Source organism: Periplaneta americana, chromosome 10 (genome assembly GCF_040183065.1).
Source record: "Periplaneta americana isolate PAMFEO1 chromosome 10, P.americana_PAMFEO1_priV1, whole genome shotgun sequence".
NCBI lineage: Eukaryota > Metazoa > Arthropoda > Insecta > Blattodea > Blattidae > Periplaneta > Periplaneta americana.
This window is the reverse complement of record NC_091126.1, coordinates 173457864-173483352: the sequence shown is the minus strand read 5'-3', so window position 1 is coordinate 173483352 and position 25489 is coordinate 173457864. Positions and strand designations below refer to the sequence as shown.

Below are 25489 nucleotides of genomic sequence, written 5' to 3'. Positions count from 1 at the left end.
GATGTACGATGCCTTCCAATCATTTGGCAAAAGGTGATAAATAAGGGGGCGACTATATAGAATGTACGTAAATGTTGTACCCCTGTGAATAAAGCCATGTCAGAAATATCGAACTGTTGCCATTACTTTTTATCCAACCTTAGTATATAGCTGTAATTGAATAATGTTAATGTTACAATTTCTTCACCCACAACTCCATTACACAAATGTCTGAATCAAAATATGGAGTACTTAAGTTATCAGTAGAGATCACTATACATTTGGGAGACATGTTGGAGTTTAGGAATCTATAGACTATCACGTCATATTAGTACACAAGTTATAAATAGCTTTAAAGACTTGTATTCTGTATAGATATTACAGTTCTCAGGAAAGAGTGTACAAACATTTGAAACTACAAATGACATTTCAAAATGAAAACTGAAAGTAATACAAACAAAATGGAGACTTTACATTATAAAGTTTCATTCTTAAAAGAACTAACTGTAAACTGCAACAGACATAACAAAGAATTAGAATCTCTTACACTCTCTAAATCGAAATAATTTTAATTTCATGACATTTCTTGGAAATCATTTTTTATAAAATGCAGTGAAACTCATGTGATTTAAAAATTAGACATTATCTGGGAGCACAAAATAACCAAGGGTTAAATTTGTAGAAGCAGTTTTGAATGCATTATCAGTAAATGAAGTTATTGTCCTAATTTACATTGTCATTCCTCAAATCGTGTACAAACAAAATAATTGATTTTTATAATTTACTACGAACAGGGAAGACGACACCTGACACAAAATATAAGATTTCCATGTCTAATACTGCTGTGCCCAAAGTTGAACGAGATGTTCCTTGCAATTAGATTAAATGTTATAAATCTGAATAAAATTAAAATGTTAATGTTTATTTTGTTATATGCAATTCTAAAAAAAACTTGAGCATACCCCAGTTGATAATGTACAGCAGAATTTTGAGGGTATTTAGGACAATTAATCTGTCTTCTCTAGAATCTGCTTCCTCTCTTGCATCACTATAACAATCATCATCTCTGAAAACACTTGGACCACTGTTAGTGAAGTTAAAGCTAAGTATTTTCTATATTCAACATGCAATAGTCAGTCTACACTTATAATCTGAAAAGAAAAAAAAGTCAAAATAATTATAATCTCAAATGAATCATACTGGCGCAGTTCGACTGCATATACGTCAGTAGGTTTATCATTCTGTTTGTTGCTTCAACATAATTTAAATCATCTCTACAATGGGAGTAGAGCAGTCATTTCTTGCCGAATTCTTCTGAACATTAATATGATCACGTGGAATATCATGGCAGAAAGAAAACTGATTATGTCACTGGAAAGAGATTCTTTTCCCAGATTTTGTGAAGACTGCTAAGCAATTGAGTATGAACAGCTTTACTTCTTTGCAATATTAGAGCTGTTGAACTGATTGTATTAACCTTTACTATTTTTTTGATACACAAATACATAGACAATGGAAGAAATGATCAGTTATCAAAATGTCTGTGAGAAAACTCCGCATACAAATACACTTTTCTCTGATGGTGTGTTCAAAGTTTTATCTTGACAGAAGATATTTATCAAGTGACAACAGAATACTGAAGAAGCTCATATACATGGTACAATCACAGTCTAGTATATATAGTCACGAAGCTCAGTATGTAGTAAATATGCATCCATAGATAGATGCTAACATTGCTAATATTGCCTCATTACAGACAATGCGAAATAGTATCGGCATGGTCTATTGTTCCTAGCACCCTCACAACTCAAGCTTCGTGACTGTATACACTAGACTGTGGTACAATATTAAATATACTAGAAATGGATTCTCCACATTATGAAAGTTTATGGTGAACGCCATTAGAATAATTAAATGCGAGACAATGTAACTTAATTCACTTGATACTGTAAATTACTTATATAGATTGAAATGGAATTTTCAGACATTCCTTAGTCACTTATCCGTGAATAAGAAGAAATCAACTTTTTAAAAATATAATCGACACTTCAATGGTACCAGACAGAGTATTTATTTTGCAGTTCATGCCAGAGAATCTTCATTCTTCATCCTCTTTACCGGCGACATTGGTTTCCCGTCTGCTCCTGGGCGTTTCATGCCTGCAGGCATTTTGACTTGTGTTGAAGGATCTGTAAAGATAACATTTTCGGTTACTTTGAATAAATCAATTTAAGCTGCGTTAAATGAAGTACGATAGCAATGCAGTCACTTTATTGGTGGATCAAAAAAGTGACCTGTCTGAGTATGGATAAAAAATACTCTTGTAACATGAATACATTTTCTATTCACCCTTCGATATTTTCTAAATAAACTATCTTCATCCATGTAATGTTCTTCTCAAAATCCACACGAAATAATCAAATGTGGCTTGCTATAATAACAGCAGTAGCATCAATTTCCATTGCAAGTACATCTCTGATTATCAGACTCTGTTTCTTCAATATTCAATATCACAGCATTACTGAATCGTATATTTCAGAGCTTTTCTAACACCATACATATGAAGATATTGACATTATGAAGATATTGACATTCCAATGTTTTGAAACTTTCAAACTTAACAAATAACAAGATCCATTTTGCTCACTGATATAGAGTATCAGGCATTTTTGTTTTTCGCTCATTGATATGGAAATTTGTTTCCTCATGTTTCTCACATCATGCATGCACAGTATTGTGTGGTAAGTACCACGATACAAAACTCCCATGTTTTAAAATCATATTGTTATTACATTCACTATTGTTGCAATCCTGAGACAATTTTCACAATTATTTATTAATTATATATATATATATTTTTTTTTTTTGAATAATGGTGGGTACTTGGCATATGACTCGGTTAAGAGAGAAGTTTTATATGATATTCTTGTTCAATTTGGTATTCCCAAGAAACTAGTTCAATTAATTAAAATGTGTCTCAGTGAAATGTACAGCAGAGTTGGTATATGTCAGTTTCTGTCATATGTGTTTCCAATTCACTGTGGGCTAAAGCAAGGAGATGCACTATCACCTTTACTTTTTAACTTTGCTCTAGGAAATTCCAAGATAACAGAGAGGGTTTGGAATTGAACGGGTAACATCAGCTGCTTGTCTATGGGGATGACGTGAATATGTTAGGAGAAAATCCACAAACGATTAGGGAAACACGGGAATTTTACTGGAAGCAAGTAAAGAGATAGGTTTGGAAGTAAATCCCGAAAAGACAAAGTATATGATTATGTCTCATGACGAGAATATTGTACGAAATGGAAATATAAAATTTGGAAATTTATCTTTTGAAGAGGTGGAGAAGTTCAAATACCTTGGAGCAACAGTAACAAATATAAATTATACTCAGGAGGAAATTAAACACAGGATAAATATGGGAAATGCCTGTTATTATTCTGTTGAGAAGCTTTTATCATCCAGTCTGCTGTCAAAAAATCTGTAAGTTAGAATTATAAAACAGTTATATTACCGGTTGTTCTTTATGGTTGTGAAACTTGGACTCTCACTTTGAGAGAGGAACATAGGTTAAGGGTGTTTGAGAATAAGGTACTTAGGAAAATATTTGGGGCTAAGAGGGATGAAGTTACAGGAGAATGGAGAAAGTTGCACAACACAGAACTGGACGCATTGTATTCTTTACCTGACATAAGTAGGAACATTAAATCCAGACGTTTGAGATGGGCAGGGCATGTAGCATGTATGGGCGAATCCAGAAATGCATATAGAGTGTTAGTTGGGAGGCGGAGGGAAAAAGACCTTTAGAAAGGCCGAGACGTAGCTGGGAAGATAATATTAAAATGGATTTGAGAGAGGTGGGTTATGATGATAGAGAATGGATTAATCTATCTCAGGATAGAGACCGATGGCGGGCTTATGTGAGGGCGGCAATGAACCTCCGGGTTCCTTAAAAGCCAGTAAGTAAGTAAGTAAGTAAGTAATGGTGGGTACTTGACTGTCAAAATGACCGTATCCACAGTTGCAGGTATATAACCAGTTCCAGTGGTTCTGGTGTTAAACATAACATTATCACACAAAAACTAAAATTCGTAACATTCATGTGGCAATGTTAGCAGATGTTATGAACACCCCTGATACCACTCACAAACCCATTAAACACCTGACACATGTTTGGACTGATATTTGGGCTGCCTAAAAAAATGAACGGCTTAAATCACACAACCTGTACAGCTGTACAGCTTGGCTGCTATGAAGATGTTTCTCAGTCGGCCAGTTTTTCTTTCCATGAGTGCACATGCACATGGCCACACACACAATTTCAAATTCTCTACCAGTGGCATGGTCTCAAATGCTACAGAATTATAATGGTTAATTCTGGGTACATATCTCTGATAATAAAAATGTGTGGTTAAAATAACAGTTTTGAATCTTTAGTTGCTATAGTTGTCTCAATTTACACAATGGTTACCCTACATTAAAAATGTGTCACTTATTCTGAGATGTTACTGTTAAAACGTGAAACATCTCACCCATGGAACTTTTAAAATCAGTCTCCTTTGGCTACGTTCATTCAATAATATCGTATGGCATTATTACTTGGGAGTCTTCACCAAAATAGATACAGGTACTCCAATTGCAGAAAAGAATAATTAAAATTATAAAGCAAGTCCCTATCCGATCTGAAAGTATAAGCATTTTTAGAGAACTAAAAATTCTACCTGTGCCCTGCATATATATATATATATATACTAGAGGTAGTGTGCTACATTCATCAAAATATAGACTCTTTTAAAACAAATTCTTTTTATCATGAGTATAGTACCAGAACATCCAGGAACATACATTTGAATTACCACAGACTTACCAGATGTATTAACAGTTTATCACATAGAGGCAGCAATCTTTATAATAAACTCCCACAAAATATTAAAGACCTTAACATGCGAAAATTAAAAAAAGAGGTAAAAAATATTTTATTAAAACACTTGCCACTTTGCACAAATGATTATCTACATTTAAAGCTCTGGTATTTAACATTCTCCTCCAGATACTACTTTTGACCGTTTTATGTCAGGTACAGTGTCACATGGCTCTAGCTTGAAAGAAAAATATTAGTATATCTGAATTAGTGTATTCTGAAATTGGTACAATTAAGATTGACTTTTACATGTAAATTAGTATTAAGCTTGTGTCGCCGAAAATGTTCTCACCTTCAGCGTATAAATTAAAACATATGTAATTCTGTATCCTAGCATATTTAGCACTAGATGTATTATATTATGTATTGTCAATTTTCTGTATACTGACGATGCCATGAATGCTTGTCATTCCTACGGCTTAATAAAAAATCAATCACTCAATCAATCAATCAATCTCACAAGATATTTTTACGGAAGTTTTTAAGGTAATGTATCTTTAAAAATGATGTTCCATAGCAGTTTCCTCGAGTTTGTTGAGCAGAAATCTGAAGACATAATTACTCTATTATCCAATTCTTAGACATTTACAAGTTTACTTCACTTACCCTGCAGCCACCTGACTTGAGTGGCAGGACCATATCCCTTTTCATTTCGAGCAGCAATTCTGAAGATAATGGCTGGTTTAGTCGTTATGTCGATGTGAGCTGCTGAAAGTGATGCGTTTGGCACAGTGCACTGGTTTGTTGGGCCACAATATACACGTACAAATGCTAACTGGGTTGGAGTGGTTGACACAGTCTTTGTATCACCCTAACAACATAGAAAAATGTTTATAAATGCAATATCATACCTGCAATTCTCTCCACAATAACATTCTCAGAACATTGTGGAACTGTTAGTCATATCATAATAGTACATTATGCAACGAGCCTATAATGATAGTAATTAAGACGCGAGTATGATTGTTTATGAAACGAGCGCAAGCGAGTTTCATAATTTTCATACGAGCATCTTAATTACCATTATAGGCAAGTTTCATACGACTTTTTATGCTCGACCATATTTCTAACTTGAAATTATTCAGAAGTATTCATTTTATTCGCATCTCACTGAAGAGCAGACGTGACCTTGTGCAAGCTCGTAAATTGTGAGATGTGCGCAGACGCGAAAGTATTGATTTTTTCCGAGGAACAATAATGTCACCGACCTTGATATAATTTAGAGAATAACATGAACTAATTTTGATATAACCTGGAAATTGATTTAGAATTGAAAAACGAGATGACAAATTGAATTTATTTGAATATTATTTACAATTAACGCTAATTATTATAGTAAAAGAACATAACCTTCTGCGACATTATTGGATTTCCAGCCTCAGTGACGTTTCCCTCGTTGTCTTTCGATTGCATATCCGAGAATAATCGAAAACCTGAACTTTAATGAATAGGTGTACTTTAATGACATGCATTAAAGGACTGCTACCAGGTGTATAATTACTACATTTCGGCATGATCGAGCATAAAGATATTTATATAATTTATTCAATGGAATGCCCTTATTTAACCTTTCAGCACATGCGTTGAGATAAATTTTACCCCAACAATATTCAAAAGCATTTTCCACAATGACTAAATTCTTGTATTATTTTCATATTTGTAGTACCTCTCAAACAAATACGGTACATTGTTGTGGCATATTATTGGTTTAGTTTAATTTTATTTTCTCAGGCATGAGCGTAGTTTTTCAGACTGAGGTGAATTTGTACTTCATGAGTGTATTCAGGTAAAGTCAAATTTTACTTTAAAACCGTAAGGGTATAACAGATTAGGGGGCTGTATTTACACCCATATCCAACTCAACTGCAAAACAAGGCCCACAAACTTGGCAAATTAATAATTGGCTTGATGAAGACTATGAAAAAGAGTATAATGAAGGTGAACATGATAGCGACAATGAACATTTATCAGATAATGACCACAATAGTATGTCTGAACAATAAAGTATTCAAATTGATGTCGATGATGGTGATTTATGAAGATGAAGATGATTCTACTGTATATACAGTAACATAGGTAAGTCCACACCTGTGGAGTAATGGTTAGCACATCTGGCCGCGAAACCAGGTGGCCCGGGTTCGATTCCTGGTAGGGGCAAGTTATATGGTTGAGGTTTTTTCTGGGGTTTTCCCTCAACCCAATATGAGCAAATGTTGGGTAACTATCGGTGCTGGACCCTGGATTCATTTCACTGGGATTATCACCTTCATCTCATTCAGATGCTAAATAACCTAAGATGTTGATAAAGCATCGTAAAATAACCCACTAAAAAAACATAGGTAAGGATGGTACTGTCTAGCAAAAAATTAACCTCCTCGAAACACGAGAACAAGAGCCTGTAATATGGTCACTCATCTACCTGGCACCAAAGGAAAAGCTCGTGAGGTCAAATTACCATTGAAAATTTGGTTTTGCCTCATTGATGATGACATTATAGATGCTGCAAATCAAGTTTTCAGGTATAACTCCCTGTAAAGTTGATTTGAATAATTTTGAGGGAAAAATTGTTCCGGGGCCGGGCATCGAACCCGGGACCTTTGGTTTAATGTACCAACGCTCTACCAACTGAGCTACCCGGGAACTCTACCAGACACCGATCCAATTTTTCCCTCTATATAGAGAAGACCAGGTAACTTGATACCCTAAGGGTGAAACCTAACCATTTTTCCCCCATTACTACAAATGCTAGTGGATTATGGTGATTTTCTAGTTTGAAGGTTGAATTTTCTTTTGCCAACTTCGTTTCGAATTTCGATACTGACAAATACTATAAATGGTAGTGATTTTGTAACTGGTATGTTGGCAGCTGAGGCAAATATCGACAATATTTGCCGGTACTGGAGTTCCATGAAATTAAAATTGTACTAGATTTCTCAGCCGGTTACTGGAAGATAGTGAAATTCGAACTTATTAATAATTAATTAATATTAGTATTAATATTAATACATAATAGTTATTTTATGTGTTGCGTTGTGGTTATAATTCAAGAATAGTCAGATAAGTACGAATAAATATAATATACTTGGGCGTGATAATGCACGTGGGTAATGGATAGAAATATTATTTCAAATTTTAATGAATTTCTTTCGTGTTTAGATTTTTATTACTATGTCAAAAAAATGAAATAATGTTGCAGTGACTCCTCCAAGGAAGAAAATGTGTGGCATTCAGAGTACGCTTCAGAAATCTGTAGTTCACGTGTATAATGAGTTGAAGAAAGAAGATAATGAAGAAGGAATTATGCTAACGGAGACAGCAATTACAACCAGAATAGGAAAATTATTAGGAGTAAGTATTCTTAAGCATACATTTCAAAGTGGTATTCAGTTTTAGGAGTTTGCACTAATAATTTCATGATTGTGGTCAAACAAAACAAATTTTTAAGTTAGGCCTAGATGTTTAATCAAGTCAGTGATTTTCATATTGCCAAACTAAATACATTTAAGATACTGTAATACTGCAGTAGGTGATAGCTTAAATACATTTACAAATTAGACGAACAAATAATCAAACAGCACGAAAGTAAATTTCCAGTTTTCTCTTTTAGTATTAAATTAACCGTTCAGATCACAATTTACATGCCACATCGGCCGAAGAAAATACAAGTCATATTGTAATTATTAACTTGATATTGCAGCAAATATTACATGAATGTTGGCCTGTTATGGTGCTTAAAAATAATTCAGTTTTATATAATAACTATATAACATACTCTATAAAGCATAGGAACGTTGACTCTGGCTGAATAATTTATTCATGACTGGTCTAAGTAATATTAAATATGGTGTTTCTTCAGAAAAGCTACCCCACCCAAAGTACTTGTTAAGATATAACACTCGAGAGGACGAGGACGCACTACTGGGAAACTAACCATTTCTCTTCGTCCTGGACCTCTCGCATGTTATATTGGTAATTAGTAACAAGTTTGAGGGAGGGACTACAACAATGCATTAGAATATACAGGTAAGTGTCAAAGGATTTTTGTGCTGAATGTATTTGTGGCTGTGCACTAAAACCACGTGTTCATCACTATGTAAATATCACAGAAATCAATTAAACAAAATAAAATTATGCCTTCTTTGATGTAGCTTTTCTGGAGAATTACCTAAATATTAGCCTACTTAAACCTATCGTAGACCCAACCTAACATGTTGATCATTTTCTATTCATATAGCTGCAAATGATGGTATCATGCATGAATTTTATGATATAACAATTTTTAGAAGTGTTATGTTATTGTTTGTTATTACAGCTTGGCTTTACTACAGCCACGAATGTGATAAATTCACAGAAGGGGACCCCACTTGTGACACCAGGAAAACATAGACTACGTAAACATCCAGTGACTGATGCTGATGATTTTACGAAAGATGCAATTGCGAGATTTATTTATGACAAGTTACATAAAGGTAGGGAAGTTACAGGAATTATTGTGTTGATTTATGCAATGTAATTCTGATATTAGTCATATGTATAAAAATATGGCATAATTTTCATTTACTGTTACAGGGGAAGTACTAACAGCAGCAAAAGTTCTGGAACATATGAATGATGATTATGAAACATATTTATTTAGAGTATCCTTATCATCGGTGAAAAAAATTTTGAAAGAGATGAAATTTCTATGGAGCAAAGGGGATCCTTATACACATGTACGAGAAAGTGATGTTATTCGTTTTTAAGAGAATATATAAGAAATGTGGAGCGTTACAACCCTAAACCGGTAGTATTCTTGGATGAGACTTGGATTTTTATGAATGGTAAATTTCAATGTATTGTGAGACATTGAGTGATTGAATTTTTTACTAACAAATAGGTTAACACTTATGTGGAATATGAAATTGCAATTAATATAGGCTACTAGTAATGAATTCAGGTGGGAACAACATGTTTTGCAATTAATAGTTTCATATTATAACTAGAGGTTAGTTATAAAATTCTTGAACGGTTTTCCTGTCTTTAAAATTTTTGTGTCTCTTAGAGTGTCAATGTGAATTGCTTTTCTCTCTCTGTTTTTTTAAGTAGGATCACCCACTTATTCATGAAATAAACCAGGTGAAGTTTCCAGTGACATGAATGGTGTTATTCATAGACCAACAAATGAGGGTGGAAGATTAGATGCCGGAACGAAAGGTGGATTTATACTCGGTAAGTTATATTGATTTATATTTTACATAAATTTGGCAAGAGTAATTTTTTAAATCAGGGTACAAAAATATAAAAATTGGTGACTAAATAAAAACGTGGGAAAGCCTTTCACCAAAGAGGATCTCATGTCATGTTATGTTATGTTATGTTTTATTTTCTTTATTTAAATGCTGTGAATTCATGTGACGTAATTATATGCCCAGGTATAATTTTTATTGCAGGTGCTGATTTAATTTTTTCATGCAATTGAAAGAAAAGTCAGGACTACCATAGTGCCCTGTAGTTGAGAAGTGGGTGCAAACACAGTTGTTGACCTGAGAACATTAGGGCAATGCGTTATTGTCATGGATAGTGCTGCATATCATAGCAGACTTGTGAAAAATCAGCCAACAACAAAATGGAGGAAAGAACAGCTACTGGTGATTGCAACTGAATATAATAGATTTGTTGCACTAAATGATAAGAGTTGATGGTGTGAAATCACCTTTTGATATTATATTTCAATATTAATTTCCATACTTTGCAGTTATTATTATTATTATTATTATTATTATTATTATTATTATTATTATTATTATCATTACTACTACTACTATTGCAACCGTTTCTCTTATTTCTCATAATTAGGCATACTTATAGATGCTACTTTTTTCTTTCAGGTGAAATTGAATCTACATAAGAATCCTAAAACAACAGAGCCTTGCCAATTACTGTTCTGAAGCGGCCTTGTCTTATACAATTAATTCTTTCAGTTTTTTTTTTCCCCTTTAATCTAATGAAGTTGTTGGTTGATTGATACCAAGTGTTCAGCAGTTGATGTCATTTGTTATCTTGCACTCCAATATTTAACCAGATGATTGAAAGCTGTGTAAAGTTAAACAGTCAAGACAATGATCCATATCTTCATTGAGATTTTAGAAATGGCATGGGGAGATTCTGAAATATCAGTTCTTTGTAAATATTTGAGACAGTCATGGCCTGTAATAATATGAGTACTGCCACTGTAGATTTTCATAGAAGTTCAGTTATTAAATTAGGTGTATTATTTTTACTATGTATTGTACTATATTTTTGTTTCGCTTAATTGATGAATTATATATGCTGTAAATTCAATAGTAGACTGTAGGCCTATAGCTTAACTGATGAATTGTATGTGCTATAAATTAAATAGTAGGCTGTATACCACAAGTGATGAATTGTTTATGCTTGTAATGTGAAGTAATTTGCATGATATTTATTATCAATTTCTGTATATTTCAACTGATTGAATTGTTTATACTTTTAAATTGAATTAACTTGCTTGCTATGTATTATATTTTATAGCTTAACTGATGAATAATTGTTTAGGTTTGTCAATTTAATAATCTGAGTGCCATGTACTTCATATTTTTAGTGGAGCCACCAATGTAGCTTAGTCGGTAGACTCGTTGGCCTGCAAATTCAGAGCTGCACTCGAGGGTAGTTTGGATCCCCCATTTGGTCTGATTAGTTGGTTTCTTCTGAGGATTTTCCTCCATCGTGGAGCGGATGCCGGATGGCCTATTGCAATTTTTTCATTTGCTTTAGAATCATTCCGATTTTTGTTACCATATTGTCATGTTCTGATCTTGTTATTCTTTTAACAGTGTGGTAAGATGCAGGTATAGATAACCTTACAGTAATTTTGCTACCTTTCAACTACCTCATTACCTCCCACTCCATAAAGTTCATGGATCCACGGAAGTACCAGTCGTCGATGTAATTCGACCATTTTGCTTAAAATATTAAAACACTGTAAAATATTGAGATTTCATGCTGTTACGTCCAATACTGCAGCAAGAATATCTGATTTTGAATCTGATAGTATGACAGCCTTCTCAGATTTATGAAGTTGTTACTGGAGATTTTGTAAGCTTAAAAGTGTATCTAAATTTTCACTATCAAAATTAGTCAGTGTTTGAAGTTAGTTAGTTAGTTAGTTAGTTAGTTAGTTAGTTAGTGGCGTTTAAAAAGGGCGCGTCAGCTACTATGGCTATTTGCGCCCTTATCTAAAATCTTTCACTAAACACAAACACAATACAATAACCAGAAAGTTTAAAAAACTAAAAAGCGTTGTCACGGTTAAAATGGGGCAAACAAGTGTTTGAATATAATTCCCTGTAAAAGGGAATATACTGGTATTGTACTACAACAACACTACATCTATGGCTTGGTAAACAGGATCCATCTATAAAAAATACTGTATGTAGTCACTCACTGACCAGATCATTTATCGTTTCTAATGATTTTTAAAATGTCTGGAGAAGTATCACATTTCTTAACATCATCTGTTAAAGTTAACTTATATACTATTCATTTTGAAATAACTTGGGATTGTGTTTTATTAGTAAAGTTTCCCTTGATTGAGCAAGTTTGAGTTCTCCAAGTAGAGTCAAAAAGTCTGTTGGGATTTTGGCTCAGTTTATTAATATTTGTGGACTGTGATTTTTTGTTCTAGACAACCATATTATCTGCAAATGATGAGATTATCATAAGATCTATTTCTTTAGTTAGACCATCGACATTAATATTGGAAAATGTATTCCTGAAAACAACAATGTGGGAAGCCCAGATGAATCTGTCTCTATTTACATATTTGTGACAATGAATCAAATAATCAAGTCACTGACCCAGTGTAACACTTTATCATGGACACCCTAAGTTTGCAATTTCTTAAGTGATTTATATTTACAGAGCCATATGATCCTTGAAAATAAATTAAAATTGCTAAGGTGTTTTGTTTTCTGTTTAAAATATCTTTAATATCTTGACTAAAATTTAAAATCTGTCCATTTGTTGAATGTAATTTTCTAAAGTGAACTCAATAAGATGAAAGTTAGTTACTAGATTCCAGGAACCAATTCAATCAATGAAATCATTTCTTCCATAATTTTGGCTATCATACTGGTAAGTGGTATCTGTCGATAACTCGAAAAGATATTAGTTGAATAATTGCTTTTCAAAATTGATGTTATGATAGATTTTCTCCAGACAGATATTGTATTTTAGATGAGATTACAAGATAAAAGTAGTGAGTTTGCTTGTTTGCCAACATATTTAAGAAAATCAGCATGTGTATTGTCTGGACTTGGAGATATTTTGGGTCTTATGTTATTAAATTAATAGTAATATTCAGTTCTTGATTAAATATTGTTATATAAAGTAGATTGTAGATTTAATATTTATTTCAGTTTTTCCTTAATAGTCTGACGTACACAGATAAAACTAACACCCACACCACCAACTAATCTAATAGAAATTAAAATATAATTAAATGTAGAAAAAGTAATTAAAATTATAAATACACGTAATAAACCATACCCCCTAATTTCAACAATATACTATTTTATTCCCTTTTACAGCTTGTAGATAATTATTAATTATAGTTATTACTTATTAGCATAATATTTATTGAACTTATTGGCTATTTCACTTCGTTTGAAAGATCTTATTGTGTACAAAAAGCATTTTTTGATGATCGTTTCATGCTGTATGTTGTGTATAAATCTATGATTTCTGGCCATCTGTTCTATGTAATCCATCTTTTGTATAGAATTAATAAAATACTCTTTTGGTAGTAATTATTTTATTAATTGAGTATTTAATTTTCACCAGCTCACATTCCTTGAATCATTTGTTTTTTCTTATTTAAATTTAGGACACAAGAGCCAAAAAGAGACTTCACAGTTATGTATCATACATTTTTTCAATGACAGACGTGGAGTTGCAGAAATAATAAGTGTAAGTGTAACATTATTAAGCAATTTACAAACAAATGAAATCTTTAAAAAGGTATCTAGAAGTGAAATTACTTATGGCTTTTAAGGACCAAAATTATTTTTGTAAGTTGATTTATTATTATTTCAGTTTTAGCCTAGTTGTATTATCCATTTCCTTACTAATTTCAAAAGATAATCAGAAGTTCATTCGAATTCCAACCAAAAGTCAATTGGTTATTAATTTATCTACCTTTAGAAAGTACAGTATATGTACGCTGGAATCTTTGAAGTGAAGTGACAATAATTTAATTGGTCTTGGAACAGATTTGATTCTTGAATATTATATACTATACTTTGTTGTATATTTACGTCTAGTAACCTATTAATGCTAATACTAATAATAATGTAAAGGAATAAAAGAATAGAACATAGCAATACATTTCTCATTATTATTGAAACTATTTAGAATAACCTTCCAACATTAAGGTAAAGTACGGTGAGTAAAGAAGTCATTCAGTACATAGGATCGTGATTTTACTACATGTGGTGATATCTGGTAACAGTTGGCAACACTGACAAGGCGGAAATATTTGCTGTTTGGGAACTGAACTTACGTGATCCTCACTATATCCACAGACCTCAAAACAGACCTGAAAACTTGATTTGCATAATACACGTCACTGTTCGTTAACAGAAAGCCACAATTTAAGTCACACAGAGTTAGTGTGCACTCAACTTTGGTTGCTTGACGGTTGTCAGCCCACTTTGAGGTCTGTGGATATAGAGGGAAAAATTGGATCGGTGCCTGGTAGAGTTCCCGGGTAGCTCAGTTGGTAGAGCGTTGGTACGTTAAACCAAAGGTCCCGGGTTCGATGCCTGGCCCCGGAACAATTTTTCCCTCAAAATTATTCATTATAGATGCTGTTGTGAATTCCACGAATACAGTATCTATATTCGTTCAATTAAAGGACGATTCAGTCAGAAATGTGACGCTTCACCAACAAATCCAGCAGAAATAAAGACAGTTATATATCTCTCATATTTTGCTGGGAGTCACATATGATCTCTCAAAAATTCCAGGTGAAAAAATTTGTAAGTTTATTTCCTTTTTATTCACAAGCAGTATTAAATAATAATAATAATAATAATAATAATAATAATAATAATAATAATAATAATCCATATACCAAAAGAAAGCCCATGGAATGTTCTATTGGAGTGCAAAATTTTTCAGATCATATATACAGTTAATTAATATAAATGCATGCTTATGGCTCAGGTTAGATGTATGAGCCCTCTTTATGACAATAACAGAAGCTTCATTTTAAATTAAAACGAATTTAACCAAATGGACTGAGATGTAACAACACATATCTCTCTGAAGAGAAGCGTACCTGTGCTTGGGAAGTAGCACTGCGCACTGCCAGATAGACAGAATATTCAATTATCTCTCCTGTTGTACTTGGTGGTGGCTCCCATGACAAATGTGCTCCTTCTATAGACTTCGATATCTTAATAGCAGAAGGAGCACCTGGGTATCCAGGTAGACAGGTTTTAAAAGCAGAAACCTGTTAGAAAATATACAACTAAATATAACAAAATATACAGTAGAATGAAAATTTTTTGTACATTTACAAAAAAATTATAGTAATGTGGCACAGCTTAACTCAGATGATCATCGGTATTCAAATATTGCTTCACATTATTGTCAGGCATGATTATGACAATATTAACATATAGCTGTCAGTATGTTTAAATGTTCTGAATTTTGGCGAGAGATGAACTCGATAGCTCAGTGGTAGAGCGCCTGACCAGAGAACAGGAAATCGCAGGTTCGATTCCCGCTCGAGGTTGTGAAATTTTTCTTTCATACCATGGCATGATTGTGACTATAATAGTATTTAAATTCATTAATATGTCACATCAACGGACGTGTATACGTCACCAAACATCGTAAGATGAAGATTAAATGTTCTGTTTCCTTGCAGCAAATTTTAAGAGTTTCCATACAGAAACAACTGAACACAGCAGAAATAATAGATAGATAATGGATGGAAAAATGGCAACGAGAAAACAAGTCCAATATCTGCTCTGTCAATGGAAAATTAGCAGATTAGTAACAATAACAATCATCATCAAGGTGATTAACTCTGCAAACGTTACTTTTATTGCCACCACTGTGTCTCTTTCTAATGTGCCAAAAATTTAAATACTGTATTTACTCACAAATAAGAGCCTCCGCCCTAATATTTTTAAGAGTGAAAAAAAAAAATGCCTCGTATATTGAACAAAACATCACCATAACTCCATAGGCTGTAAGTTAAACAATTTTATGCTATAAAAAGCTGCATTTCTTATACCTGTTGAGGGGCTGAATGCTGGCCAGTAGAGGTGACCTTCAACCTATTCCTAAACATCCATTATAACTCTTCCCTTAGATGCTGGTGTATGTCATGGTTAGAGACGGTAGATTTTAGCAATTTAAATTACAAATTTAGGACTTTAAATACGTGGTACAGTCATTAAGTTCTAATACTGAGCGCATAGTGGCGTTGTGGTACACTACAGCGCATAGGTGGCGCCATGGTATGATACCTTGTCAGTTAGTCTCTCGACCCAACAAGAGACAGTTGAGTGCATGCACTGTAAGCAGAACTACGGTCTTTGTTATGACGGTGATTTGAATGCGCACGTCGGAAACCGAGATGTCACAGTTTGAGCAACGGGCAAACACCAAGTTCTGCCAGAAATTAGGCAAAACTGCTGCCGAAACGTTTCAAATGATGCAGCAAGTTTATGGTGAGGACGCAGTGAGTCGCAGTGTTGTGTTTAGGTGGCATCGACGTTCTTTGCAAGGAAGAGACAGTTTGGAAGATGATGTGCGTACTGGTCGGCCACAAACAATTCGAACTGAACGCAAGATCCAAGAAGTTGCAACGTTGGTGCGTGCTAACCGCTCCCAATCGGTAGACGATATCGCAGCAACAGTAGGGGTCAGCCATGGTACTTGCTACAAAATTCTGTCTGATGACCTGAACATGTCTCGTGTTACCCAGCACAGTGTGCCACGAATCCTGTCGCAAGACCAACGTGATGATCGCATGACGATTTGTGGTGACCTCATCAGTAGTGCTGACGATGATCCGACGTTTCTCAACCGGATAATAACTGGAGACGAAACTTGGTGTTTCCTTTACGATCCACAACTGAAACGACAATCCGCCACCTGGAAAACGCCATTATCACCACGACAGAAAAAACCGCGACAAGACAGGTCAAAAGGCAAGGTAATGCTTGAACTGTTTTTTTTATTCAAATGGAATTGTTCACATGGAATTCATCCCAGAAGGTGCAACTGTGAACAAAACCCGCTACAAAGAGATCCTTGGCCGTTTACGAGATTCAATTCGCCGTAAGCGACCTGAGCTATGGCGTACAAAGAATTGGCTGTTCCTACATGACAAAGCCCCTGCACATCTCTCTGTCCTTGTCCAAGAGGAACTTGCAAGACAATAGGTGACAGTTCTTCCACACCCTCCGTACTCACCTGATCTCGCACCATGCGATTTTTTTCTCTTTCCTCGCATGAAAGCAACCCTACGTGGGCGTAGATTTCATTTTCCGAAGAGGTCATGACTGCCACAAGAGAAGCCATACGGGACCTTCCTGCCAACATCTTTCAACGGTGCTTCCAGCAGCTATACCAACGTTGGCAAACGTGCATAACGGCCAACGGAGACTATTTTGAGGGAGGATGTGGTTCTGTTTAAATGTACGCCGTGTTATGCGGCATCTTGTGATACATCCAGATTCTTGAGGGAGCCTACCCTCCAGGCGCCAAGTCTTAGAACTTAATGACTGTACCACGTATTAAATTTAGCATTTTAGAGAACTTTTAATTTTCAAATTTGGCATTTTAGGATGGAAAAATTATTTATGGAAAGTCTGACAGTAGAAATTCAATATCATCAATGTGGTCACAAGTCCATTTCTAGATTTTCCAATGTGAAATTGTAGACACTAAGAAACATGCCATGAGATATGGTGTCATTTCCACCCACCTTATTACTCAAGTACAATCACCTGTTACCATATGGAGAGTTCGCGGGAAAAACTATGAATGTCACAGTTTTCTTAAGGTTGATGTCATTATCTAATTCAATAGATCACTGCGAAATTTAATGTTGTTCTTATGAAAAATGGTAAAAAGGAGAATTATCACCACCAATACAGTAATCCTTGCCTTTATTTTCTATAGAAACAGCACTACATCTTGCAGTTACAGACTCAATTAGATCATTATCTAATTCTTAACAGAAATGTGACATTCATCGTTTTTCCCGCGAACTCTTCATATACAACTTGTTTGTCAATGAACACTAACCCTAAAGAGATAACACAGGCAGCCAATATTCTAGCACTTGACAGATAGTTGAAAACTCGAAATAACAGTATAGATAACAACGAAGTTGGTATATCAGTTAGGTACCATTCCTGTACTAATTATTTGAAAAAATGTAAGAACCTTTATGTGGCAGAAAGGCTTCAGATATTCTTTTTTCATTTTACAAAAATACAAAAATGTCTCATAAAATGTAATTTCGCCCTTATTTCACAGAAACACGTACACTTCGCATTTTGTACTCCATTTCGCATTTTATCGTGGATTAAACAGCTACAGTAATACACTTAACATGCTTTAAACATAAACTTACTTATTTTGACACCATTTGAACACATTTTGCATTTATCGTGACTACAAAACTCTACCATCTCTAGTTATGGTCTACAATTACTTCTTCTTCTTCTTCTTCTTTGGCACTACGGCCCTTGTAGTCTAGCCTTGGCCTCCCTTAGGATCTTGGTCCATTCCTGTCCAACCAGAGCCTTCTGCCTCCATCTTCTCACGCCTAGAGTCCTTAAATCTTCCTCCACTCCATCCAACCATCTTAGTTTCTGTCTGCCAATATTGCGCCTGCCTTCTGGTTTTGTGTTTAGAATCTTTTTTGGTATTCTCTGATCATTCATCCTGATTACATGTCCTAACCATTCCAACATACGGGCTTTGATTTCAGCAACAATATCTGGAGATTTATATTGAGTTTTCAGTTCTGTATTATATCTAATTCTCCAGTGCCCATTCTCATATTTAGGACCATAGATTTTCCTTAGAATTTTCCTTTCCCATGTCATCAGTTGTTGTTCCATTTTCTTCGACACAGTCCAAGTTTCACTGCCATAAAGCACAATTGGTCTTACAACTGTTTTATATAATGTAAGTTTTGCTTTTTTACTTATGCATCTTGTTCTCAAAGTTTTGTTAACGGCTCTCAGGCATCTATTTCCCCCAGCAATTTTTTGCCTCATATCCGCATCTGCAGTGTTTTCTTGGGTAATTAGAACTCCTAGATATTTAAAAGAATCTACTTCCTCATATTTCTGTCCATTTATTATAATATCTTTATTACAAACGCCACTTGGTCTTATGTTTCTCATATATTTAGTTTTCTCTTTATTAATTTTTAACCCCATGTGCTCTGCTTCTGTTTGAATTTGGGTTACTATTTCATTTAGCACTCCAAGAGATCTACTCATGACCACAATATCATCCGCATAGGCCATGCACTGTCTGGTCCTATTAAATACGGTACCATTAAAATTTATATCAATGTTCCTAATGACTTTTTCAAGGCCGATATTAAACAGAATTGTAGATAAGGAGTCTCCTTGCCTCACCCCATTTACTGTTAAGAATTTATCAGATAGTTTTGTTTGTATCTTTACCTTATTATATGTTTTGGAGAGGGTTATTTTTGTTAAATTTACCAATTTGGTAGGGATACCAAATTCTCTCATAGCCTCCAGAATTTTAAATCGATTCATGTTATCAAATGCCTGCTTAAAATCTATAAAAAGCATATGTATGGGGGGCCTACAATTACTGTTTTTTCTTAATAAGTTAATGAATTAATAATTGTCTTGTAATATGTTTTCACGAATGACATATGTTTATAGGTTACTTTGTGTTTCCCTTCTGATTTTATAACATACTGTAAATTTTTTTTAACTCACAACAATCGGATTTTATTCTTCCAACAATAATTCCTTTCTACAATTCGCCTTAAACACTCTCGTCAACAATTGGATTTTCACTCAACACAGTATTCGTTATAGCACTCCACCGACGACAATGACAATTTACTTGGACTAGTACGAACAACAATGAACTGTTAATCTTAACTAATATTTACAAAGCACTATTTACAAATCAGAACTATCAGTTCACAGTTCTTCTAGCTCAGTCACTCGAGTTCACAGTATCTCGAACCACAGACCTTCAGAGACAGTTCACTGTACTCGAACTCAGGTCCCTCCAACTGCGGTCCACTGCACTCGAACTCAGGTCCCTCCAACTGTGGTCCACTGCACTCGAACTCAGGCCTTCGGATGCTGATACAGTTGTGGACGCACACTCGAGTCGAACTCCGGTACTGGCTTGCTTGCTCTGGCTTACTCACTGACTGAATAACTGAAAAACTCTGCTCTAGTTCGCTGGCATTTCTTCTTTTATAGCAAAATCATAGTTGCGAGAAATTTCTACAGGTGTGTAGAGAATTATCTGGATATCTCCACTTCGACGCACTTCTCGAAGAGTTGGGAAGGTCCGTTCCCCATTCACTGCGTTAAGTAGCAGCTGCGCGCGCAGCCTCCCCTCGCGTGTAGGCCCCTTTCCCCACTACTCTCCACCACGCGCCGTCCCTCCGTGCTCCGCACGATCTGCTTTCTTGCGGGACGCTGGTCGTGAGTTCGAATCTCACGTCGCTGTCACAATATGCAATTATAGAACACTCCTCCATTTTTTTCGGTACTGAAAGTCGGAAATAGAAAAGGAGTCTTATATGCGAGTAAATACAGTACTAGTATTTCAAGAAAGAAAACCAAATGCACAAAGACATTTTCATCACTTCCAAACATTTTCTTAAAAGGAAATCAGTAGGTTTCTACACAGGCTCAAAAGGTACCACGAACAATCAAAATTAGGCAATTCCAAGGTCAAAACCATGCATATGATGAGTCATACCTCACTCCAAGGGCCCTGTCCACAGGAATTGAGACCCGCAACTCTAAATTTATATGCTGTCCCTGGCTCTAGTTGTATCTTCCTCATAAGAGAATAGTCTGGCAGATGGTCAATAGTGATGGTGTCTTGATCTCGCTCCTTTACATCGTCTTTACTATCTGGTTGAACATAGAACATGGTGACAGTGCATGAAGTGCCCTTGATTACACCTACGTCATGCCAGACTGGGGTTTCTTTCTTCTTCACTACTTCAGGTGTAGCTACCTGTGGTGAGTCTTGTTTCTTCCAGTCCTGAATACATAAAAGCATTCCAGTACTAATACCTTATCTTATTAGCTCTAAATCATACATGAATTCTAAAGTATCATTTAAAAATATACTTACAAGTAGAGGACACGCTCTGTATATCACTGAATGAAATAAGATTGTGTGAGATGAAAGTACCCCCAAACTAAATTCAGCTTGTTTTGCTATTAGATCTATGCAAAAGATAGTAAATATCAGTACCTTAAAAACAATATACTTTGCATACTTCCACTCGGTAATGAGTTTTGGAATAATATTCTGGGGAAATTCCACAGATAGTAACAATATATTTCTATTACAAAAAAGAGTAATTAGAATAATAGTAGGTGCCAAATCTAGGGAATCTTGTAGGAGTATTTTCAAAAAACTACAAATAATGCCCATGGCTTGTCAGTATATCTTTTCATTAATAGTCTTCCTCGTATGTAATCGTGAAAACTTTGTAACTAATTCAACAGTTCATAGCATAAATACACGTCAAAAAAATTACTTTCATACTCCATCGGCAAGTCTATTGTGCTATCAAAAAGGAGTGCGTTATATGGCAGTAAAAAATTTTTAATAGCCTCCCTATCGATATAAAAAATGAAACTCAAAACATAAAATTATTTAGGGCCAAATTAAAGAAGTACCTAATTTCTCACGCCTTCTATTCTGTAGGTGAATTCATAACATTCAATAACACTTCATGAAATTGATACTAAAACTATGTGTTGTACTAGTAGACTATATTGTAAATCTCGTCTGTATATATTTCATCTAGACTGTGACTATAAATTAAGATTTTATAATAGTATTAAGTTTTTTGACTTGTTCCATATTCTAGCTGTAAGCATGTATGAATACCATGGAATGTTAATAAATACAATACAATACAAGAAGTACTGTTTAAAGTCATACCTGGTATGGGTGGCCAATGACCCCTCGTTTTGGAAATATTGGCTATTATTTCTGACATACTTCCATTAGGTGCCTAATAGGGAAGCATGAGATGGTGTAAAAGCGTAGCTTATATGGTTGGGTGCTGAGTTGTTATCCAGACAACCTGAGTTCGAGTCTTAACTGGTCCTGTATTTTTTTTATTTTAATAATGATTAATAGTGTAATCACAGTAATCTATTTACATATATCATATTTCTCAATGTATTGAACGCTTCATCATATTTTAAACAAATTACTAATTAACTAACATTGTATTGTAAAGGATAAATAAGGAAATATTGCTCACGTAGGCAGGTCATTGGTGTCTGTTCTGTTTCTATTCCACTTCATTTTGTACATGATTCATTATGATAGATGTCATAAAAATACACAAAACATACACATTTCCTGCACCATGCACAACAAATGAAAGAAGATTGTCCACAGTACATACATTTTTCCGCACTTCAGCTGCGAAACAGACATCTTTCACATTCACAAACACTTCTCGTTCGTTTATTAATTTTGATGCATACCACGCATATTTCAACATGGCTTTGAATATAGAAGCTGACAACTGAAAGTGAATTAAGGAGTGAATTTTGAGGGCATCCTCCCTTGAAGCAATTAGTCGTCCAGTTTGTAAAAGGAAAGAGCTATTTTGCAAATATTTGATAAAAATCTTCACCTGTCTAAAAAATAAACATCACAGGACTAGCATAATCCAGTACATTTGGGTGAAATCACTTTAAGGTTGCACGTTATTTCATTTCCTTCATTTGTAAATATTTCATCATACAAGGAAGGATTTTCCTGCCCTTCCCACGAGTCCAGAATTAGAAGAAATGGCTACTCTTTCACATATGTCTTTCTTACTTTCTCCAGGTATTGCTCATAGAGTTGAGATGCCAGCTTTCCTGATGAAGAACGTGTTACACATATATTTCCGAATTTAGAAGTGAGTTCATCTACTTGACGTTGCACTCTTGGGCCAAATTGTCCTTTTGGTTATAATAATAATAATAATAATAATAATAATAATAATAATAATAATAATAATAAAATATCAAGTTTAAAAAAAATGAGAAGGCATTAGAATTCGAACTGGGGTTGCCTGAATGACAACTCAGCATCCAAACATATGAGCTACACTGTTACACAGTCTAATGCTTCCCTATTAGGCACCTAATGGAAGTATGTCACAAACAATAGCCAATATTTCCAAAACGAGGGGTCATTGACCACCCATACCAGGTATGACTTTAAACAGTACGTCTTGTACTTTCATGTCACACAATGTCATTTAATTCGGTGATATACAGAGCGTGTCCTCTCCTTGTTAGAAGCAAATAAGTATCAGAGGTATAATTTTTCTCGTAATAAATATTTCAAGCAGTGGATACCAATCTTTCTCAAAGTCAGTATTAACACTTATTGCTTCGATTAATGTGTCCAATTCACTTTCGTTTCTGTAAAGAGTATTGTGTATTCTAACGAAATGAATGTAGTATTTATTTATTTAACTTGATAGAGATAAGACCATCAGGCCTTCTCTTTCCCTCTACCTGTGAATTAAAACTACAATATTAATTAAAATTCAATTAAAACAGAATCGAAGTACAAAAATATTACCTGATTAATAAAGACTATGCAATTTATTGTGTAAGTTAAGAACAAAGAAAGGATTAGTATTCAGGAACAAATTAAACGCAGAATAATTATATAGGGATGAAAATTACTGGGGATTGACGTATTTTAAGCTACAGAGTGCAACAAAAGTTTCTGGTATAGTGAAAAGTTTAGTTTTTTTCAAATATTTGATGGTAAATATCACATGTTCAGCCAATTATTAATAAAGGATTGCATCACACCACAATCAAGTAATACCAACTCCTACACCATAAAATTTGGTAATGGTTCCTGATAAAATGGAAACTAAACAAGAGAATAATTTTAACATACTGTTACAGAAACTTTTGTTACACTCTGTAGAATAAGGACTATTTACAAGAAGCCACGTCTGAAGAGGCCTCAATTACTGACCAAGTGCCTAGTAAGTTTGTGTTTGAATTGAGTTTTATTTTCTGTGTTAAGTAGGTAACGTAATAAATTATTAATATTGAGCTGTTGCCAAGAAGTCAAAAGGAGGCTAGCAATGGCAACGGAAACTTTTAATAGGACAAGGAGTATCTTCTACAGAACTTCGGAAAAAGAGTGTTTTAATATATGAGGCAGGAACATGGACATTGCAACGAAGTGGAGAGTAATGACTGGAAGTATTTAAAATGTGGATATGGAGAAGAATGGAACATGTGAAATAAACAGACAAAATATAAATTGGAGATGTGCTATTAAAAGTGGGTAAACTAGAAATAATGTTGAACCTGACCAGAAAGAGAAAAAGAAGTTGGCTGGGTCACGGGCTAAGAAGAAATTGCCTAATGAATGATTCAGTGGAAGGAATGGTGAATGGGAGAAAAGTTCGAGGCAGAAGATATGAAATAATAGACAACATTAAGATACATATGAAAAGTATCCAGAGACGAAGAGGAAAGCAGAAAGTAGGGAAGATTAGAGAATGCTGGGTTTACAGTGAAGGACTTGTCTTGGACAGAAAACTATGAATGAACGAATGTCAATGTTTTTAAATGTATTACTAAAGCTTCATTGAAATGTTGAAACAGAAGTGTTTCTATACATCTTGATTACACAACTTTTAACACTGTATCACTTCGGAATATGTATGATAAGAAGATACATAGGACAGACAGGCAGATCATTTCAAACACGTTACAAAGAACATATCACAGCCATAACAAAATTACAAAACACCTCCACATATGCAGAACATATCACAAATGCCAACCACACCTACAGAGGCATCAACACAGACATGGAAATACTGCACATCCAACCAAAAAGCCAGAAACTCAACACACTAGAACAATATGAAATATAAAGGCACACGAAAACACACCCCAACGATATTCTCAACACACAACTCAATTTCAAAACACATACACTCTTTGACTCTACACTACGAACACATCCTCACAAGAAACAAGAGGCACCAAGACCAGCAACAACCAGTTCTGAAGATGACCCAAAATAGGTCGAAACATGTTAACAAGGTATGTTGAAACTTAACACAAGAAAGTTCTTATCATACATATTCTGAAGAAGTGTTTCCAGTGAGGAAAACTGGAACTAGAGTCATAGAGCACTGATTATGGTAAAGGAAATAAAAGAGAATCTAAAATTCAGTCTTATAAATTACTTATTAAGGTTTTAGACATATCTAGTAATAAGTGCAGCCAAAGAGGAAAAAAAGTG

The 25489-nt window shown here is 34.5% G+C and overlaps 2 protein-coding genes and 1 non-coding gene across 5 annotated transcripts in view; 1 reads left to right on the top strand and 2 right to left on the bottom strand.

Annotated features, from left to right (window-relative positions):
• Window positions 1–326: 326 nt before the first annotated feature.
• Window positions 327–25489, bottom strand: part of LOC138708157 (host cell factor-like) — a 208325-nt gene continuing 183162 nt past the window's right edge. For both annotated transcript variants that reach the window (XM_069838413.1, XM_069838414.1), the window contains 4 exons: window positions 20930–21220; window positions 15243–15416; window positions 5510–5714; window positions 327–2168 (listed from right to left, as the gene is read on the bottom strand). In XM_069838413.1, the coding sequence (XP_069694514.1) occupies window positions 2062–2168; window positions 5510–5714; window positions 15243–15416; window positions 20930–21220 (777 nt within the window). In that variant the 3' untranslated portion in view covers window positions 327–2061. The remainder of the gene's footprint in view (window positions 2169–5509; window positions 5715–15242; window positions 15417–20929; window positions 21221–25489) is intronic.
• TRNAN-AUU (transfer RNA asparagine (anticodon AUU)) lies at window positions 7471–7543 on the bottom strand. The gene has a single exon. It is a non-coding gene; the product is annotated as a tRNA-Asn (tRNA).
• LOC138708161 (uncharacterized) lies at window positions 7684–12965 on the top strand. Of its 2 annotated transcripts, none has more exons than XR_011334609.1 (6): window positions 7684–8251; window positions 9216–9372; window positions 9473–9723; window positions 9986–10111; window positions 10333–10530; window positions 10771–12965. XR_011334609.1 is itself a non-coding variant. In XM_069838419.1 (6 exons), exons 1-4 carry the CDS (start codon window positions 8120–8122, stop codon window positions 10037–10039), a joined length of 483 nt encoding a protein of 160 aa, XP_069694520.1. In that variant the 5' UTR covers window positions 7688–8119; the 3' UTR covers window positions 10040–10111; window positions 10333–10530; window positions 10771–12965. The 2 variants fall into 2 exon arrangements, 1 of the variants encoding a protein (XP_069694520.1); XM_069838419.1 differs by having other exon boundaries at window positions 7688–8251; window positions 9473–9615; window positions 9989–10111.

What these genes read in the sequence shown, in the direction of transcription:
- LOC138708161 (XM_069838419.1), top strand. Translation starts at nt 8,120, where the DNA reads ATGTGTGGCATTCAGAGTACGCTTCAGAAATCTGTAGTTCACGTGTAT. An exon ending in GAATAGGAAAATTATTAGGA is followed by an intron (nt 8,252 to 9,215) that starts GTAAGTATTCTT and finishes TTGTTATTACAG; the next exon opens with CTTGGCTTTACTACAGCCAC. An exon ending in TTATGACAAGTTACATAAAG is followed by an intron (nt 9,373 to 9,472) that starts GTAGGGAAGTTA and finishes TTACTGTTACAG; the next exon opens with GGGAAGTACTAACAGCAGCA.